General features: G+C 40.5%; 1 protein-coding gene across 1 annotated transcript in view; it reads right to left on the bottom strand.

Moving 5' to 3' along the window:
• STPG4 (sperm-tail PG-rich repeat containing 4) overlaps positions 1 to 13,703 on the bottom strand; it is a 62,323-nt gene extending 48,620 nt beyond the window's left edge. The window contains exons 1-4 of the mRNA XM_060027540.1: positions 13,683 to 13,703; positions 13,363 to 13,497; positions 11,797 to 11,853; positions 10,399 to 10,656 (exon numbers count right to left, since the gene is read on the bottom strand). Of these exons, the coding sequence (XP_059883523.1) occupies positions 10,399 to 10,656; positions 11,797 to 11,853; positions 13,363 to 13,497; positions 13,683 to 13,703 (471 nt within the window). The remainder of the gene's footprint in view (positions 1 to 10,398; positions 10,657 to 11,796; positions 11,854 to 13,362; positions 13,498 to 13,682) is intronic.
• Between the last annotated feature and the right edge of the window lie 3,177 nt (positions 13,704 to 16,880).

Below are 16,880 nucleotides of genomic sequence, written 5' to 3'. Positions count from 1 at the left end.
CTGACAGGGAAGTCCCCATTCTTATGTGCTCTTATCACACACACACACCCACACACAAAATGGTAACTGTGTGAGGTGATAGATGTGCTAATTAACTTGACTGTGGTAATCATTTCACAATATGTGTGTGTTTGTATATATATATATATATATACATACATACATACATACATATATATAAAACAAATCATCATGTTGTACACCTTAAATATATTCGGTTTTATTTGTCAATTATACCTCAATAAAGCTGGGGGAAATAATTAAATAAATAAATCCAACTGGGGGATCTAAAGATGGTAAAGACAGTGAGATTTGAGTGGGGTTTTAAGGAAGGTAAGACTTCCTTGAGGGAGTCAAGAGAGGGATTCTAAGAAGGAGGAACACTGTAGAATCCTTCCATTTGGGGAAGGATTCTTCCCAGGATTCGGTAATATAACTCCTCCCTGCCAGCTCCTTGAACATAGGAAGTTCTGGAGGTCCGGTCAGTCTTCCCCTGGCTTCTCATTCTCTTTCCTTCCCTCCCTCCCTTCCTTCACACATCCCACTCTCTGTGCTTACCAGTTCCTGACACTCCCTTATTTCCCTTACCTCAGGGCTGATATCCACAGACCCAAGGATAGTGGAGCCACCCAGGTAGTTTGCAATGTTTCACAACGGGCAGAGAGACAGTCTCTTCTACGGTGGATTTTTCAGTCCATTAGAAATCCTATCAGGATACTCATAAGATGAATGCAGCCAAAAGACTGTCAGGTACAATATTTTTAGGTACTACTGGTGGAAATTTCATCCAGTGTGTCTTCTTTGAGAAATGGTCTCTTGCTTCACGTGGAAGTATCAGTGACTCACCACCCAGACATCTTTATGGTCTGAGAAATAGACAGCACTGGACTCTCTCAAAAAGATGCCTGCCTAATGGTACCAATGATGTTGTTCTTACCAGCATCCTGTAATTTTCATCGGCTCCAGAAACTATGTGAGTCCCAGTCCCTGAGATGTCTTCTGTATCCGTCTTTCAGATTCACTTTCATTTACCATTCTCTTCACAAATTTACTTGTGACAATCACTGCTCTGCCTTGCAGTTGCTCTATGAGAGTTCATCCTCAAATAATACCTGCTAAATGAGCCAACTTTGAGCACCATTTTTTTTTTCTTTTTTTTTGAGGTACGGGGGCCTCTCACTGTTGTGGCCTCTCCCGTTGCGGAGCACAGGCTCCAGACGCGCAGGCTCAGTGGCCATGGCTCATGGGCCCAGCCGCTCCGCGGCATGTGGGATCCTCCCGGACCGGGGCACGAACCCGTGTCCCCTGCATCGGCAGGCGGACTCTCAACCACTGCGCCACCAGGGAAGCCCATGAGCACCATTTTTGTTTTCATTTAATTGCATGATGAATTGTTCCATCTTATCTATGCTTTGCTCTTCATTATTCTAACACTTAAGTCTTCGGTTCCCTGAAGTATTACCTGCCAGCCCCCTCCTAGGCACAAAATTTCTCTCTGTTGACATCTTGCTCAATGAAAAACCATCCTGTTGAAAATTCATTCTTTCAGCCATTATTTTACCATGGAGCACTTTGCAAATAACCATGTCTTCAGAGATACTTGATCACAGCTATGAACACAGCTAACAAAAACCAATGAACCGGTTAGATTTTCTCAACCGTCATCTCCCAATCAGCTGTTCAAGGATGTCTTTTGAACACATTGAAATGGATCCTTGGATTCATTCTCTGAGTTAATAGAGGTGCCATTCCAACCTGCCTACCTCCTTTTGACCTAAAACAGATATTGGGAGGTGGGGAGGGGTGGGCAGAATCACCACATTTGTATCTTTTCACATAAGTTTCATCTTCTAAGACAATGCTGAAGCTAACCTAGACAGAAGTTTGAGGCAATTTTAAATTTTGTTTAATTGTGCTTTTCATTGAAATGTCTCTAGCCTAGGAAGTGAATAAGTTTTAAAATGGAAAATGAAAAGAAATAATAGCAAAAATATTAGTTGGAAAATTTTTTGATTTCTACAAATGAACATGAATGAAAAGACTATTACTTACACACTGAAAACAAGTCAAATCTATAGAAAGAAAAAAAAAATTAAAGGTAAGTCTCTTTGCCCCCTACCTAACCTCTGCATCCTTAATGGAAACCACTGTTAATGATTGCTTAAGTATCACCCGAGAAAACAAGTATGCATTTAACATCGTATATATATTTATTTTTATTTTTACAAATGGGATTATGCTGTAAATATTGGTCTGTTCCTTTTTTCATTTAATAATATATCTTGGAGGTGTTGCCATACCAACACAGATAGATATACCTCATTATTTTTAATGGTAGCACAGCATTGTATGGTTGTAGCATTATATAACTAGCCCTCTAGTTAGATAAATTTATGAACAATGCTGCAGTATTTTATATAAATATCTCACTGTACTTTCATAAGACTATTTGTAGGAACTATTGAGCTTGCGTGCCTCAAGGAGAGAGCCTGTGTGCCACAAACTATAGAGCCCAGGTGTGCCTGGAGCCGGTGTGCCACAACTAGAGAGAGAAAAAAAAAACCCACGCCACAACTAGAGAGAGGACGACATACCACAACTAGAGAAGCCCACACGCAGCAGTGAAAGATCCCGCATGCTGCAACTAAGACCTGACGCAGCCAAAAAAATAAAGAAATTAAATAAATAAAATTAATATATTTTTTAAAAAGACCATTTTTAGGGTAAAGTCCTCACAGTGGAATGGTCCCTATGTGCATTTAAAATATGAACAAGAATCGTCAAACCACCCTCCAAAATACTTGCAACAATTTGTATGCATACAGAATATCTCTTTCTGTACTCCCTTTGCCAATATAATGGGTATCATCCAACTTAAATTGTTGATCATCTGACAGGCAAAAAATTGTGTCTACCTGCTTTTGTTCTTTTGTAATTATTTAATAATTAGTGGAAGCCAAGCATCACTTGATGTTTTTTAGCAACTGGTATATCTCTTTGTGAATTGCTAGCTCGTATCATTTGTTCATTTTTATTTGCATTTCTCTGATCATTAGCAATGTTGAACATCTTTTCATGTGTCTGCTGGCCATCTGTATGTCTTCTTTGGAAAAATGTCTATTCAGGTCTTCTACCATTTTTAATTGTCTTGGTTTTGGGTTTGTTTTTTTTTTTATATTGCGTTGTGTGAACTGTTTATCTATTTTATATACTAACACCTTCCTTATTGGTTATATCATTTGCAAATATTTTCTCCCACTTAGTAGGTTGTCTTTTCATTTTGTTGATGGTTTCCTTTGCTGTGCAAAAGCTTTTAAATTTAATTAGGTCCCATTTGTTTATTTTTGCTTTAGTTTCCTTTGCCTCAGGAGACATATCCAAAAAAATATTGCAGCAATTTATGTCAGAGAATGTTCTGCCTATGTTTTGTTCTAGAAGTTTTATGGTTTCTGGTCTTACATTTAGGTCTTTAATCCATTGAGCTTATTTTTGTATATGATGTGGGAAAATGTTCTAATTTCATTCTTTCAGATGTAGCTGCCCAGTTTTCCCAGCAGCACTTACTGACGAGACAGTCTTTTCCCCATTGTATATTCTTGCCTCCTTTGTCATAGCTTAACTGACCGTAAGTGCGTGGGTTTGCTTCTGGGATCTCTATTCTGTTCCATTAATCTATGTGTCTGTTTTTGTGCCAGTACCATGCTGTTTTGCTCACTATAGCTTTGTAGTATAGTCTGAAGTCAGGGAGAGTCATAATTCCAGCTTCGTTCTTTTATCTCAAGATTGCTTTGGCTATTCAGGGTCTTCTGTGGTTCCGTATAAATTTTAAGATTATTTGTTCTAGTTATATGAAAAATGTCATGGGTATTTTCATAGGGATTACATTAAATCTGTAGATTTCTTTGGGAAGTATGGACGTTTTAACCATACTAACTCTTCCAAGCCATGAATGTGAAATCTCTTTCCATCTCTTTGTATCACTTTCAATTTTGTTTCATCAGTATTTTATAGTTTTCAGAGTATAGGCCTTTCACCTCCTTGGTTAAGTTTATTCCTAGGTATTTTATTATTTTTGCTGTGATTTTAACTGAGATTGTCTTCTTGCTTTCTCTTTCATTATTAGAGTATAGAAAAGCAACAGATTTCTGTATATTAATCTTGTACCCTGCAACTTCACCAAATTCATTTATTAGTTCTAATAGTTTTTTTTGATGCCTCTGCTCATTTTTAAACCAGAATGTCCATTTCAATTGCATTATAAGAGAGCATGACTCATTTTTACCCTTTGATGCAAGAGTGTTGAAGCCATGCAGTTAGTGGTCGGTGTTTCTTGAAACTCCCTTGCAGCTTCACTACCTGATAGCACTCTACTCTTCTGCATTGGCTGACCTTGGCCAGTACTGACTCATTGCCTACAGACTGGGGCAGAGTCACTATCTTCTCCTCGCCCTGTTCATTGTAGGGAAACTCTGGCACTGACTTATTTGACTTTGGGTTGCTCTGAAACTCCCCTACCATGTTGATTTCAAGCTTAGGCTTTAAACTTTCCCATTTAAATCACTGGATCCAGGTTTCCAGTTGAAAACATAAACAGTGCATTTTAAATGGTCCTGGACTTATACTCTGCAAGGTGGAGTGGCACCAGGGCACAATTTTTCTGTGGGGCATTTTTGGCAATGCATCTCAAAAGACTTAGACATCTACATGCCCATTCCTCAACAACTCCACTCTCTGACTAAAAGCAGGAAATGACTGAATATGCAGTATTAGTATTAGGTTATGTCCTTACAGTAGAATACTATGCAGCTATTTAAAATGATGTAGAGAATACATGATGGTGTGGAAAAGATTCACAATATACTTCCAAGGGAAAAAAAAGAGTTCTGCTTTCTGCTAATGGCAGGCTAGGTTATTTGGATGATGAAACTTCCCACTGCAGACAACTACCAGAAATGAGAGTTGAAATATTAAAAATAGACAAGAGCTTTTAAAAAGATATGAAATTGATGACAATAAGGAATATAAACCCCCCAAACCAAGAGATAGCAAGAAACCAGACAGGCAAATGGCCCAGTTTTGCTCAGAGGATGTATGCTGGTCCAGCCTAAACTCAGCAGAGGAACAGAGCTGGGTTTGAGTGAACTTCAGAGCCCTAGAAGGATCCAGAGGCCAAAGCCTGGACCATCAATGTCGCTGATTTAATGGAAGTCCTACCAACAGGAGTTGGAGGCCCTAAAAGGGGACTTCCTGAAAGCAAACCTACCACCTCACCCCAATGCTAGGGACTGCAGAAAGAGTTGTCTTGGTGCTAAGGAGAATTGGGAGAGGGGGAAGAAACACATCCTTGAGACACTGTAACCGTGGGCTGGTTCCTTTCATGGATTCAGTCCAAATGCCCATCACTAGAGTGATCCAAGAATACATAAGCAGTGTATTTCAAGTGGCACCAAACTGGTAGCTCCCCTAAGTATTAGCAGAACCAAAAGCAAACCTTCTCTGAAGGAAAAAGGCTTTAATCTTAGGGAATTCATGAAAACAACCTTTCAGTGGGAACGAGCAACACACAGTCAAAGGTAATCACACATCCAAGGAACCAAAATGAGTAAGGCCGAGTCAGATTTCAGAAATGTAAGCAATCATTAATTCGTTCATGCATTCAACAAATATTAACCATCAGACACTGTTCTAGAGGCGAAGATGTAGCACTGAACAAAGTGGGTAAGTATTCATGTCCTCATGAAGCTTCACTCTCACGGAAGGAGGCAGACAACAAATAATAAATGCAAAGTGCAAATAAATTATATAGTATATTGAGGGCTCTAGGTGCTATGGAAACCATGAAAGAGCAGGGTAGGAAGGTCAGAAGTGTCAGGTGGCCAATTTAAATGAGGCTCATTGAGAAGGTGACACTTGAACAAAGACTTGAAGGAGAGGGGATAAGCCATGCAGATGTCTGGGATAAGAGCATATGAAGGAACATCCAGTGCAAAGACCCTGAGGTCAGAGTGGGAGTAGCAAATTCAAGAAGCAGCCAGGATGAGGCCAGTGGGGCAGGATGAGAGTGAGGGGTGACACAAGAGATGAGGTCACAAATGAAGCCTATCCACCATCAACCTGTTGGCCCTGAAAACAGCCACTCAGAGATCACACCGACTATCACAAAGCTGAACCCGGAGGTTCTCAATCAGGAGTGTTTTTTTGGTTTTTGGTTCCCCCCTTCTTCAGGGGACACTTGGACAATGTCTGGAGACAGTTTCAGTTGTTACAACGGGGAGGGGGAGATTGCTAATTGGCATCTAATTATCCTGAAATGCTGCTAAACATCCTACAAAGCACTGAACCGCCTCCTACCACAGAGAATTATCCTGACCCAAGAGTCAGTAGTGCCAAGGGTGAGAAACCCTAAATTTCGACATAAAATGGAGAAGTCAAAAAGGCAGTTGGATATACAAGTCTGGAGTTCAACAGAGAAGGCTGGGCAGGAGATATACATTCAGAAATTATAAACAAATAACTGGTGTTCAAAGCCTTGAGACTGAATCAGATCAGCGGGGAGTGAGTGTAGATGGGGAAGAAGTGTTGTGTGCCTGGCGTTCCAACAGGAAGAGGGCAGGGAAGAGGGGCTGAATCGGCCAAAAGGCTGAGAAGAGGAAAACAAGAATGAAGATTGAGGAGGAGGTGTCAGGGGTTTGGAAAGAGGGGAGATGTGAGAGAAAGCTACCCTGGAGAATGGGAGAGTAAACAGACTAGGGAAGTCCATTCTGGGCCCACAGGAGGTGAAGAATTTAAAATGAGACTAGTCATTTGGTTACACAGATGCAGGTTCAAAGTTCGAAGAGAGATTTGACCAGGGTTGTGGCTTTGCCAAACAAGTAAGATGAGCCATCAGGGGCCAGGGAATTGAGGGCGTGTGCAGGGAATAACTCTAATGATTAACTTAAGCTTTGAAAGGAAGGAAAGCACTGAAAGTTGAGAGGCAATGAAAGGTGCTAGTATAAGCAGATAGGGTAGAGAGTCCCCAGAGAAAGAGAACGAGGCATGGCTTTCCTGACATAAGAGAAGCCATTTTTGGCCTAAGCCATTTTGTGATCTAAGCCTGGCCTCGGTAATTAATGATCTTAAGGGAAGTGAGGGAGTGAAGGAACAAAGGAAAAACAGTCAAGGAACAATAGGTCAGCAATAAAACAGAGTCCCAGCTCCTCCTCAAGGGATATACGTAACAACTGGATACGCGTCCTTGAGTTCTGCAGGAACTAAGGCCTCCACCCAGGTGGAGGATAGGATGATGCTGACCCTCCTGACTTCAATCAACTAAAGCTTGGACTCTGTCGACCTTTGCCCTGATCCTACGCTGAATTCTCCTCTGCTCAAGCCCCCTCATGAATATGCATGTACCTTTAGCTTTAGACTTCCCCAATTTTGCTGTTGGGGAGACACTGCTTTGGGAAAGATACCTGTTTTCTCCTAACTCGCTGCAAGTAATAAATCCTTCCTCCTCCCTCTCTTTGGCTTAGTTGTATCTTTTGGTTCGACACCCATCAGGAGGCAAACTCATTTTTTGGGCAACAGTGAGATCAATGGATTGTAGACTGGGTGAGAACAGAAAAATTGTTGAGGTTGGGATACTAGAGTGGGTAAGGCAGAAGATCAGGGGACAGTGATCAGAGTGGGATGCGTGCAACTGAAATTAAGGAGGGTAGAAATGATTGGTGTTGAAAAAAATTTAAGGAGTGAGGGCTGAAGTGCAGGAGAGTTCAAGGAACTGAGAAGCCAGATTTTTGGAAAATCATCATCTACGCGTGTACTGAAATTACGACAGGAGTAGTGGAAAAGAGTGACAGGGTGCAAAGGGAGCTAAAATCATCCAGAAATAAGGTGGAGTAACACAGGGGTTACTGGGATGACTGCAACACTGGGAAAAAGCAGGTCATAAAATTATATAATGGAGAGAAAAGTCCCACTTCTGTACATATATTCTAAAATAAAAACATTATTTCTCTAATAAGAAAAAAATTACTGTAAAAGTTGTAGGTCTATACCAAATACTCTTTGGAAAGAGCCAGATATAGATGAGTATGCACACATGCACATTCAAATGTGAATATAAATATAAATATATCTATGCACATATGATTCTTTGATATAGATTCTCCTCTTGAGTTACATGCTTCAGAATAAAGGTGTTAAAAATAGTAAAAACTTTCTTACAAATGAAGGACAGCACTAACAAGGTATAATGTGAATATTCTATTAAAAATCATGACGCTTGAGAATGCTGTTCTATCTTAATAAATAATAATGTATACTGTATCTACCTCGAATTCCAATTATTATTTTACTAAGTTCTGCTATTAAAAAAACAGAACTATGAATTTTTTTCTCCTCCTTCACTTCATACACTTTAATGCAAGCAGGATCATATGCCTAGATGCAAAAGATAGAACTATAAAGTTTCTAGAAGAAAGCATAGGAGAATATGTGTATAGCCTTAGAATAGGCAGGGATTTCTTTTATTTTTTTAATTAAGTTTTATTGGAGTATAGTTGCTTTACCAGAATTATGAATTTTATTGGTCACTAAACAGGGTTACATCTGAATAGCTCTTCTCTCGTGAATATATTATTATATGCCTTTGAAACAGAAAATTAGGAAAACATTTAATTCTTCCAGTTTCTGGAGCTCAAGCCTTTGTGGGAGGTAGGGAGAGAGAGGAGAAGGAAAGAAACAGGAAAAGTATGTTTTCAGAAGGTTTTTATCCATCCCTCTGGGTAAGCCACACTCTTTTGGTCTTTTAAAGCTTTAAATTTTGCCTAATACCAACCATCTATGTTTTCTCCTTTCAGCAGTGGGCCTGGGCCTACCCTTAGAAACCTCTAAAAGCCAGAAGAGAGGAAGCAGAAGAGAAGTAAATGGCGAGGGAGGCTAACGAAGAATGATTTTGTATTGGAGGCGGCCAGAACAATTTCACACGTTGCCTGCTTACCTGACACCAAGTCATAAAAGTCTGATTTAGTGTTTGTATTCAGCCACTGAACTGAACGGGATAAGATTTATCCCATGAACGTTTATCATCCTGTCCTGTCGCAAAGCTATAATTTGCAAAGCTGCAGGAAGGGTTCATGGTTGGATACAACACGTGCTCATCCTGCTGAAGATTCCTTGTCCACCCTACTAACCATACCCCTTCCATTTAATTCAACCTCCTGTGGCAATGCATCTTCTCAGGTCATCACCATATTATTCTGATAAGGTGGTGAAGACTGATACTATTATTAGCTCCTTTATAAATGGGAGATATTAAGGCCCAAAGTCCCAAATAACAAAGTCCAAGTCCCAACTCTGGCCCTTGGGCAGGCCCCAGACAGTGCTCTGCCCCTCCCGTGAAACGCCTCCCTTGGATTCCACCCCCTGAAATCCTGCCCCTCATTCAAGGCCAGAGGCGCAAGGTAGACTGGGAAAAGCACCACATTGGGGCTCAGAAGCTCTCCGTTAAAAGTACTGCCTCCGCTCTTTATTAGCTATGTGCCTCAGAACCAGTTACTTCATCTCTATTCACCGCAGTTTTCTCATCTGCAAAATGGGGATTAACATCCGTTTTGCCTATCTCGTCACAGAATGCCTGTGACGAACTACTAGGAGAATATATGTGGAAGCTCACAGCAAACCGTTAAGAGTCACACGAATGTCATATGTTATCCAAGGTCCAGCTTGAGTCCTACTCAATCCAGGGAGCCTTCCAGACTTTCGATCCCACCCCCTGGCATTTCCTCTTACACTATTTATCTCTGTACTTGATCTATGGGCTCTTGTGTTGTTATTTAAATATTTCCAAGTCAGGAACATCTTCCCTCAGAAGAGTCTAGCCCAGGGCTATAAGCAAGCAGTTCTCTGTATTCTCAATGTGACGCATGAACTGGTGGAGCTGAGAGTACACCCTGACCCTCCTGGTACCAGGGTGCTCATTTCTACAAGAAATTCTTGCAAAAGCTTCCCTATGGTGTATAGTTATACTCACGCTCTAATAAGGGGACTACTGACTGAAAGGCAAAGTTTTCTCTTTAAAAGAAGAGGGCATACCATATCAATGCTTGAAGAGACCAGAAGCATGGGCCCATCACAGATAAGACCCCAAGTCAGAGGAATCCTGCCAACAGTTCCCAGCGAGGGAAAAAAAATTTCCCCATGCACTCACTTTAGGTTGAGGAGGTCTCACAGGGATACACCTTGCTGGATATATTTGCAAATGAGACAGCCCTCTGTTTGATTTCTGGATGAAATAAGGCATTCTACAGGTTTTCAGTTTCTCCTGGAGAAGATACACTCTAAGTATAGAGAATATTTTCCTCAGGGCCTCTTGGTAGCTTTCCCATACAAAGCCAGCTGCTAGTAGTGCTTTACCTGATCTCTGTAAACCAGCGTGCTGGGGTTTGACCGTGGTTTGTCTTTAAACGAGTAGGTGGCCACGTGCTTCTTTAACAAGTCCAAGGAGTCAGGAGGCATGTACTGGGGAAGGTCATTTAGTACCAGATCGTTTCTTTGCAGAAGAGGTGGTTTTTTCCTTCCTTCATTTTTAAAACTGTATGTCGCTATCACTGGATTTGATAGAGATTCTTCAATAAAAGTTTTCAAGTGGTAAGTGCCAGGATTAGGAGTGTTCTGTGGAGAATTGCCATCATTTTTAAAGTCAGTGTGTAAACTGGTTAACATCTCTTAAAGCATCATTCTTGCAAAGGTCACTCCTAAGTAGCATTTCTCTTTGTTTTACAGTTTAATAAGATTCTATCAAATAGAGTCAACACTCCCGCCAGAACAATATTTCAAGACAATCACGATGATTTCCTTTCTGAGACAATTGCTAAATTATAGCAAATGGGTTACGGCCATAGCTGAAGTTTTAACTTTTTAAAAAGCAGCTTCAGAGATACTTAAACTTGAGATTCAATTTGACTGTAAATGTCAGGCCTCTCATGAGACCCCTCAGGATAAGCTTCGTGACTAAACAGAAGTTATCCTACTTCTTCTTAGTAGATACCACGTGTTTCTTTCTAGCCCTCAAGTGGGAAGCTAAAGGATAATAACACGAGACTGAGGATGAATTGGCAGAACACATGGCCTAATTAGTCCCATAAGAGGTTTGGTACTTTCAAATCACAGCCACAGTATGGCTGAATGGCCAGACCTGACAGTTTAGTTGCTGCTGCTTTTGTGGCCATCTTCCCACTGAGCACTCAGCTCAGTTCTACCATTAAAATTAGTTCAATTCCAAGGAGGCTTTAGCTCCTGAGGCCCCTCTGTTATAGAAAGGTGTGAACAGAAAATATTTCTGCCATATAGAAACAATGTATCTTGAGAGGCAGATCTTCCAGTCATCTTTCTTTTGTATATTACCGTCTTGTTTTCATACACTGACCATGTTAACAAAAGTTATCATAGACTCTTACTTTTTATCTAAGTAAGATAACAACCAAAATCAAACACATTTCCAGAATGCATGCTTTTTCTTCCTTGTGTAATCTCACCAAGGTCATAAACTAGGTTGACTTTATCAAGATATCCTGTAAAACACCTGGATTCCTAGAGTTTTTACTTCCAAGCTTTTACTGCATTCAAAATTTAAAGTTAGTTTCTCAGTCATATGCTGATACTAAAATTATAAATATGAAATAAGGCCCATGTAGATTTGAACAACCATTGTTTTCTTAAAATTAAGTATTAGTGACTTAATCAGGTTAGACTGATTATAATACTAATAAGAATGAGAATACTTTGAATAGGAAAGGATGAAAATATACATACTCTTAATGTTATTCTCCACCATGCTTCTCTTTCAAAAGATGACTTCTGGCTTGGTTTCTATTAATAAACATAAAATGTGCTTATTCATTTTAGAAGCGATCCCTGGAAGTTAAATATCACTTATAAAACATGTACTTGAAGAAATGGATACCAGTACCAAACTGGTCAGCCTGAATTAAAGTAAAAGCTACATAATGATAAATTTTGCCTGTAATATTTCCTTAAATTACTATTTTATGATCTTAATTGCTTTTTAAACAACTAAATTCCCTTTGGGTAAATTAGAGTAATAAACATCCCCATCTCACACAGGTGTCATGAGAATAATTAGAGGTAACAAAATTTGGTGCTCTTAGGAAGAAAAGAGTTGTATGAACCCAAAATTGTGTTAGTATAATTGTTATTAAGATGTATGGCTCAGGGAGCTCAAGGTAAAAACGTATAGTCATCAAATTAATGGCATATTGGGATACAAATTCCTGGCGATATGGCAAATGTTGAACACTGCCATTTCCTGGATTTACATATGCTATGACTTGGGCTTGAACTCCAGCTCGGCCACTGGCTAGGAGCACTAGGTAAGTTAACCCTCATGAACCTCAGCTTCCTCTTAGGAATACAAAAAAAGGCACCAGGCCTGGCATGAAAATAAGGCATTGTAAAACCTGTACCCACAACCAGGGCTCAGTAAGTGGCAGCTTTTATTTTTAACATCTCATCTGTCAAGTTAAGAAGCAGATTATTTTGATATTCTTCAGTTTCCAAGGACGCTCTTGTCTTCCATAGTTACACCCACTCATTATCCCACATTTGTTTCAGCTTCACTGTCAACAGAACACGGTTGTTTAGTTTTTTCCTTTTGTGCTATTTGCAGTAGGTAAGAATCATTAAAATATTGAGTTCTACTTTCATTTAGAATACTTTTGTTATTACTATGAAATATAGATTATCTCAAGCAACAAGGCATTAAAAATAATAAACAATCTAATCAGTCAACAGATAAAATTGATTATTCCTGTCTAGCAACTTATAGCCACTTACAAGTACCCTTGGGTTTTAGTTTTACTGTGAAATATAGGCATTTCTCTAAAAAAGCATTGTTTCATACGCACTGCTAAGTCTGAATTTCTTCCTATACATTCCCTTTATTAGATTTATGTTGAATCTTCTCTGTTGCACATATATAGTCACAGAAATCAAACTTTTTCAGGCAGGTCGAGACAGGTCTCCACCTCTACCTAGGACCAAGGAAATGAGGTGGGAAGAAGGGAGAAGTAAACATGATACATCTAAAGGAAGATAATGGGCAGCTGCCGTTTTGTTTTGCCCAAGACAGGTGATCTCAACTTCCCCTATCTCCCACTTCCAATTCACTTCAGGGGTGAATCACTTTACACAAGACGGGCTAGACATCCCTTGCCCAAATTTATTTAAAAACTAAACAAAGATACTTTCAAATATTTTATAAACACTAAAGTAGGAAGCAGGGCAAAAACGTGTCCAATAGACTAAGGAAGGACAAACGCATTCTCTCGGCAGAGGGGAAAATGAAAGAAATCTAATTACCCTATTAAAACAGTTGTCCAGTGCAATTAGCAGCAGGTAAGGGGTGGGGGGGAACAACACAGAAAACAAAGGGCGAATGTGAAGGATAAGGGAGAGCGAGGGAAAAGGAGAGCAAACGAAGTGGCACTCAAATACCTATCGGGAAGAAAGGACCGCAGGCGCCGACGTGAAGGTAGGGAGAAGCGGAGTGGCGCCAGAGCCCGGGATTAGAAAGAGGTGGGACTTGGGGCGGAGCTCGGTGAGGGGAACTTTGTTGTGGAGGTGGGAGGGCAGGGAAGGAAGGCGGTACCGAGGCCGCCCCGCCTCCCTTCTTCCCTTACTGCGGCAGAGGCGATGGCCATGATTGGCTGGTCCATTGCTGCCGCCTCGCTCCCTAGGCCGAGGCTGGCGTCCGGTTGCCAGGAGGCGCCTCAGTCCGCCGGTTCCTGAGCGTGCGCAGGGCACCCGCCAGGTTCGTCTCCGGATGCGGGGGAAGGGAGGCGGGCACACGCTTGGAGGGCCCGCAGCAAGCCTCACGCAGAGGAAATGGGTCGAGACCGTCAGGCACATGCGTGGTAAGGAAACCTAAAGAGCGCGGGAGTCGCCAGAGAGCCGTCGGCAACAAGTTTCTGCGCCAAGGGAGGCCTGCAAAGGCTAAAGCGCCCCAGGATCTCCATCGGCCCTTTCCCAAATCACCTCAGGCTTGACACGCATAGATTTAAGGCAAAAATCAACCTCAGCACCCACTTTATTTTTTGAATTTTATTTTTTTATACAGCAGGTTCTTATTAGTTACTTTATACATATTAGTGTATACGTGTCAATCCCAATCTCCCAATTCATCCCACCACCACCTCCACCGCTCCGCCACTTTCCCTCCTTGGATAGCACCCATTTCCTAAGATTGTTTCTAAACTCCTCCAGATGGAAATTCTGGGGGTGTCACTTTTGAGAAGTGGAGTGAGTACTAGACACAACAGGCTGTAAAACCACGGATTACCTTTTACCATCCGTATAGACACTCTTCATTTTCAACCTCTCCTGGCTGTAGCTTCTCAACCTATAAACATTACCACCTTTAAAAACAAACGTCCCCTTAAGCTTAACAGTTCCATTTTATGGAGTATCTGCTGTGTTCCAGATATTTCACACATATTTAATCCTCAAAACGATCCTGTGAAGTAGGTGTTAATCCCATTTATGAACAAGGAAACAAGCTTCCTTGGACAGTTTAGCATAGCTTACTCTGCATCACACAGAAGTAGCAGAGCCAGAGTTCAAATCCAGGTCTGACTCCAGTGCCCCACTGTCCACTACACCACGAAGTTTCTGCTTCCGTTCACAAACTTTCAAGAGTAATGTGGATTCAATACTTTCCTCACCCCCACCCCCATACTTTCCTAAAACCATCTTAATCTGACATGTGCAGGCACCTTTCAGTTAAAATTGCATTTAGTAACTAAGCTAGCCAGTTATCTAGTTGCCAAATCCAATGGGGATTTTTCAGGCTTTTAGCAAACTTGACCTCTATTTGTCATCATTGTATTGATTATTCCTCTCCCTGGCTGCATTTGCTGATTTATTGTGATTCTTTGTCTATAAGGAGGTGATAATATATTGGTACCTACATGGGGTGATTAACTTGAGTGAAATGTCTGGAACCACATCTGGCACAATGCATTCAAAACATATAATCACTGCCTTTAGGACCAAAGCAAAATTTACAAATTTACAATCCAGTCTCACCTCATTAGAACCTCATGATCTGACGTATACTTGCAAATCCCAAACATGCCATCTTCACACTTCTATTGTCTCCCCATATGCTAGCCCTTCTGCTTGAAATGCTATTCTCTTCTTCGATGGCCTGGCAGACCTCAAGGGTCAGCTCCTCTGAGAAGTCCTCCTAGGCCTAATCCCTCGTACCCCAAAGGACCCTGTTCCTCTCTTTACTGCAGGACTCACTGTGACAAATCATGTCTCCCCTAATTTTAAACATATCCAGAACACAGGTTTTTGTCTTAATTCTCAGCCCTTTGAACACAGGAAGAATTGAATATTTGTTAAGTTTTCCTTTTATAAATAAAACCAGAGGATGGACTACAGTAGTGGTTTTCAAAAACTAATGTGCATACAGATACCAGGAAAATAATGTTAAAATAAAGATTCTGATTGAGATTCTAGGGCAGGGCCTAACCCTCCGCATCGCTAACAAGCTCTCACAGGTGATTCTGCAGGTGACTTTCTGAGTAGCAAGAAACAGGAGGACGCCATTAAATTTCTCTTGAAATACTGGGATTCTGAATTCAACACAGCCTTAAAAATAGCAGGAAAAACGGGAGGGGAGGAGCCAGGCACCAGGTTTGAAATCAAAAACTGAAAAAGTAAGACCAAGAGACAAGTAAAAAAACAGAACTTTCACAAAACTGATTAAGCCAGTCCGTCACTGTGCCTCATTTCATTTTCTTATTTTGGCTCAGCCTGTAAAACTGGCTCAGCAGACTAGGGACTGGTACCCTAGAGACTGAATATGATGAAAGGTACAGAGAAGTCCAGAAACCCACGCACAGTGTGAAATATAAGGAAACACCTAGATGAGAAAATAGTTTTGGGTATTGCAAAAATAGAAACAGCATGGGTAAATGATTTCAAGGACTTCACCAATAAAGCAGACTAAGTATGCAGAATAAACAAAATGTCCCCTTAAGAAAACACTGTCTTGCATAATATCACTGAGAAAAGTTTAAGATTTATTTTCAGGTTATCATTACAGCAGTTTTAAAGGGAGGAACCATTTCTCTTTGCAAATACGAGACTATACTTCGTAGAGATCAACAGTGCCTCTGCTACGCATCAGATTTTTAATAAAAATTCTAGGTAAAATACTTCATATTCTACATATTCCAGGATCACTTTTAACTGCAACAGTGATAGTTTAGGTTAGAATCATCTGAAAGCAAACATACTACAGACAGTATTTGGGAAAAGAATCATCAATTACCATGATGCTAATATAAAACAGGTAATACGGGTAAGATTTGAAGATAAGGTTTTAAAATTATAGTCCTGATTTAAGATTATGTAATGCTTACTGTGTGATTTTCATGAAGATTACAAGAATATAAAATCAGTAACATGATACACAAAGTACCCCAAAGACGTGTTTTCCCCTTCCACCTTGTTATCAACAACTTTACTTCAAACTATTGGAACTGGAAAAGCACCAATATTAACTTTGCCCAATTCCCTCATTTTACAAGGATCATAACTGATTTAACAGCATAGATTGAACACTTAATGCAAATACCAGGAACTATGCTAAGTGCTTTACCTAACATTATTATAAAAACAAAGTTAGAAACCAGCTGGGTAAATCACACCCATTTTACAGGTAAGATAACCGAGGCTCAGGTAATACTGATCTCTTCAAAGTTATACAGAGCAATGATCTGAATACTGTTGCAATGAAACTCCAAAGCCCATGTTTAATATTCTGGAGATTACTGTGCCTCAACAGCTAGACACATGAATCTTCTCCC

The sequence above is a fragment of the Delphinus delphis genome, chromosome 12, assembly GCF_949987515.2.
Source record: "Delphinus delphis chromosome 12, mDelDel1.2, whole genome shotgun sequence".
Classification (NCBI taxonomy): domain Eukaryota; kingdom Metazoa; phylum Chordata; class Mammalia; order Artiodactyla; family Delphinidae; genus Delphinus; species Delphinus delphis.
Note: the sequence above shows the minus strand (reverse complement) of the source record. Positions and strands in the feature narration are given on the sequence as shown.